The sequence below is a fragment of the Rutidosis leptorrhynchoides genome, chromosome 4 (assembly GCF_046630445.1).
Source record: "Rutidosis leptorrhynchoides isolate AG116_Rl617_1_P2 chromosome 4, CSIRO_AGI_Rlap_v1, whole genome shotgun sequence".
NCBI classification, from domain to species: domain Eukaryota; kingdom Viridiplantae; phylum Streptophyta; class Magnoliopsida; order Asterales; family Asteraceae; genus Rutidosis; species Rutidosis leptorrhynchoides.
Genome location: NC_092336.1, coordinates 154,886,895 through 154,891,131, shown reverse-complemented (window position 1 = coordinate 154,891,131; position 4,237 = coordinate 154,886,895). Strand labels below are relative to the sequence as shown.

At 34.2% G+C, this 4,237-nt stretch overlaps 2 protein-coding genes across 2 annotated transcripts; both read right to left on the bottom strand.

Annotated features, from left to right (window-relative positions):
- Positions 1-498: 498 nt before the first annotated feature.
- LOC139841152 (ATP-dependent DNA helicase RRM3-like) lies at positions 499-1,131 on the bottom strand. The gene has a single exon (XM_071831384.1). The coding sequence runs from the start codon at positions 1,129-1,131 to the stop codon at positions 499-501; it is 633 nt and encodes a 210-aa protein (XP_071687485.1).
- LOC139841151 (uncharacterized) lies at positions 1,128-3,525 on the bottom strand. The gene is made up of 6 exons (XM_071831383.1): positions 2,992-3,525; positions 2,693-2,882; positions 2,349-2,528; positions 2,195-2,264; positions 1,344-2,083; positions 1,128-1,168 (listed from the first exon to the last, which is right to left on the bottom strand). Exons 1-6 carry the CDS (start codon positions 3,523-3,525, stop codon positions 1,128-1,130), a joined length of 1,755 nt encoding a protein of 584 aa, XP_071687484.1.
- Between the last annotated feature and the right edge of the window lie 712 nt (positions 3,526-4,237).

Here is a 4,237-nt window from a genome sequence, read left to right as displayed (position 1 = left end):
GTCAAAATGTGAATCTCGTTTCGACTGACAAATGATATTTGAACTTAGATATGACCTCTCATCACTATCTAACAAAGCCATCATTCGATCGTTTATAATATTGATTAACTCGTGAGTTGGAGCCAGGATGGAGCGTTGTTGGTAGTAAACAGGGTTGCCAAGATTTTCCAAGAAGTCAGGATAAATTGAACTAATAATGGAACCTATTAGATCAACAACATCTTTAACCAAAACTTCATCAGGCATTTCAATGTCGGAAATGCCATCTTCAGTTGGGTTGACTTCGCCATTACCAATGTTTAATAACCAATCGGCAAAGTTGCGAATTTCCTCAACATTGATTTCATTTTGATTTTCTGGATGAGTTGAAGAAACAGATGTGAGATGCATGTTGACAGTTAGTTTCAAGATGGTTACATGATCCCACAGGTATGATGAATTAAGAGTTGCAACTACAACATTCTCCCTTTTTTCCCTTGTAATGACAGGTAGAACTTGTCATAAATCACCACCAAACACTATAACTTTACCTCCAAATGGAGTATCCATGCTGTTACTATTAATTGGCCAAAAAATATCTTGTAACGACCGATCTAGTGTTTCAACGCATAGCCCGTTAACCATTGGAGCTTCATCCCAGATAATCAGTTTAGTTTTTCTAATCAATTCTGCCAAATGACTATTAGGCTGAATCCTAAAGTATGATTCGTCCTTTGGATCTATAGGAATTCCGAAATGCGAATGAGCAGTTCTTCTACCAGGAAATAACAAAGCGAAAATTCCTCTGGAAGCAACATTCAACATAATTTGACTTCTACTTCTCAATGCAGCTGACAATGTATTCCATAAAAAAGTTTTTCCTGTACCACCCGAACCATATACAAAAAATGCTCCGCCTTTATCTGCTGTAACAGCACTTACGATAGTATCGTATGCCTTTTTTTGATCAGTGTTTAGTCTACTGATTAATTCAGCATGTTGTATTTCTAGTTCAGACATATTATATGACAATTCATCTATAATAAATGGACTATCTGACAAATTAAGCACTGTTGAAGACGGATAAGGCATTGAAGGATAATTCTTTAAAGATTTACCATTGCGGTGAAGTAGTTTTTCAGTTTCATTCATGTAAGGTTCTTCAACATTTCATGGGTAGGTTGGATGTCTGTAATACACAAACATAGATAAAGATGTTATTCAAAACCAAATAAATTAAAATTTTAAAATTATGCAGGTATTAGTAATTGGTTATATAAAATATAGAATTTTAAATAAAAATAATTTCCAGTGATCGGTTAGTAGTTATTGAACACGAATTAAAAATATCGTTATAAGATAACCTGAAAGGCGATGGTGAATAATGTCAATAGATAAGTATTCAAAAGCTTCATCAAAAACAACTTTTGGTCTACTTAGGCTCTCTGATTTAAGTAACTGACAGAATAAGTTCCAAACAAAGTGACCACCACCCCAACTATCTGCCTCTTTTATACCATTGATGTATTCCTGATCGTCGTCTAATAAACCCATTTCATAACATGCATCTTTAAATGTAGGACACAGTTGACCATTAACAGTCTGAATATCTTCATATGAAGTGAGGCCTTTAACTTTATTCAACAAAATACCTAGATAAAATAGTTCACCGGTTTGAAGAGATACGTGATGTATACGGCCAATTGTGTCGGTGAAAACTTTTCTTGGAGACCAAAGTTTTGTTTCCTTATTCCACACAAATTTTGTTGGAAAGTAAAGATACGATAGATGTCTTGCATCTTCGTTGGCTCGATTCATGTTCATCCATTCAAGGAATTGAGATCTATTTACAGATTCAGAGTCTAAAAGGTTTTCTATTAAATCGTCTTCATCAAAGATAACTGAATGTTGATCTGGTAAGTGAAAGGCAAGGCGTATAACTATTGGATTTCTATTGTGTATATCAAAAGATAACATACGCCATACTGGTTCGCATGATGATACATATCTGCAGTCATAGTATTCTTTGATTTCATCAGTCACTTCATCGCAAACACCAGCAGTGACCCTATCATTGTCTTTATTGATGTATTTAAATAGATATCTAATTGCACCAAGTTGATTACACCATTCAACATTTATATGAGCTTGATATTTTTTAAGTAGAACTGCATTATAAGGAACAACACTTCCATTATCAAGATCGTGACCCTACTTTCTAACCTTCCCGTCGTTGTCTCTACATTTGAAAATTGGATAATCTTCTTTATCAACAGTTGTACAGTCTACAAAGGATTTTGGAAAGTTTTTTGTGCATTTTTTTTCAATTTATGTACAAGGACAACTTGGATTCTTATCTCCACACGGACCGTGAATCATTAAATCCGACACAAGTTGGTAAAGTTCTAGGTCAGCATCCTTGTCAGGTATTTCTGCAGAAATGAACTTATCGACATCTTCTAGCTTAGGTAGTTTGTCTCTTTCATCAAGGAAAATACAGATATGTGCATGAGGCAAACCTCTTTTTTGGAACTCTATGGTGTAAAGGTCTGTAAGAAAAAAATTTGAATATAAATTATTAGGACAGGCTATAGTAATATGTTTAAATAATGCTAAAAACCTATGTGTTGCAGGCAAAAAAAAGTAATTAAACTATTGATCGTTATAAATTTTATGTTATAAATTAGAAATAATTAGAAACATGAAGATGTACCAGCTTTAACCCTTCCAAACAGACTATTTTTTATAGCTTCCATTAGTCGATCAAATTTGATCTTAAACATCCTTGCTTGATATGCTGGTTTATCTTCAGGATTAAATCCAGTACCTTCTAAGGCTCTCCTAATCTCTGGCCACTTAGAATTACATGTAAAAGTAATGAAGAGATCAGGATAACCATAACTCTACATAGTGCCATAGCGTCACGATAGTTTTCTATCATGTGTCGTGCACTTCCAGTAAAAGACGCGGGTAATTTGATTCGATTACCAAGCATGTTGTTTACAACTTCACCGGTGAGAGTCGCTTCAGTAAGGTTTGCAAAAGTGTCGGCTCTAAGTATGTTTTGTTTTTTCCGGATGTAATACATTCTTTCAGATTCGACCATGGTGTAAGCATCAACCAACAATTGTTGATGTAACTTGCGTGATAGATGGACAAGAGTTGGAGATTTTCTTTCTTATAACTTATAAGCAAAAATTCACGCATTGTAACATGTTTCTTTAACCTTCTTGTGTTTTCATCAACATCACGGTGGTAAATATCAAGACGATATCCATCTTCAGCATGTGCGAACAAAAGAGGATATTGAAGAGCTAAATATTGGGGATGTAATTCGCTAATATGTTGTAGTCCTTCTTTAAGACTATCTACAATTATGTCCCTCTTATCAAAGTTTAAATCAATATCTCCAACTATTAGTGCAGCAACTTCATCAACTGTTGGAAAGTTGTAGTTACGTCCGTCACCGCTTCTGCGAGCTATTAGCTTGATTTTAAAGTTAGGTTCATTATTTTGTTCAAAAAAATCTGTTGCCCTTCTATACATTTTGACCAATGGGTTGCATTCGTCAAGCAGGTGCCATCAACTCTCTTATAAGGTCTTCATCTAGTGTATTGCATAGAGTCGTTGGTTGATTGAAATTTTTACCACTGGTAAGAGATATATAACGTATGTGAATATGTTAGATTAACGTTTTCAAAAATAACGTTGATACAAATAGTTGGAAGGTTTATAGTAGGTATAATAAAATATAGTGCTTACCCTATTGCTGCTTTCCGGTTGGTAGCTTCATTGGTTGTATCATAAATATACAATTGAGAATATTTTAGTGACGATCCATTTGAAGGTACTAAACCACCCATCTTATGACAATTTTGTCCACTGATATGAAATGTGTAAGGTCCTCTTCCTCTATTAGCAGTTTTATCAACCTTCCCACCCATTGAAGTGAACGCAAACACCATATTATACTGCCTAACATTCTTGAGAAAATGTTTGCTTTTTGGATGATTATTAGTGTATAAATCCCACAGAAGTTTTGGAGGAATTTTTGTGAATTCTAGTAGTTCAATTTTTCCTTTCATACAACATAATGAAAAGGAACCTAGTATTTCTTTTGTATTTTTACCACGACGGGTCTCTTTGTACCATAAGTATGCTCCACATGCTTTACATTTGAATGACAAATCACCTTCATCAACGTAATCTGTGAAGCCATTTAGTATATGATATTATTAGGTAAACTTAAATAACATAT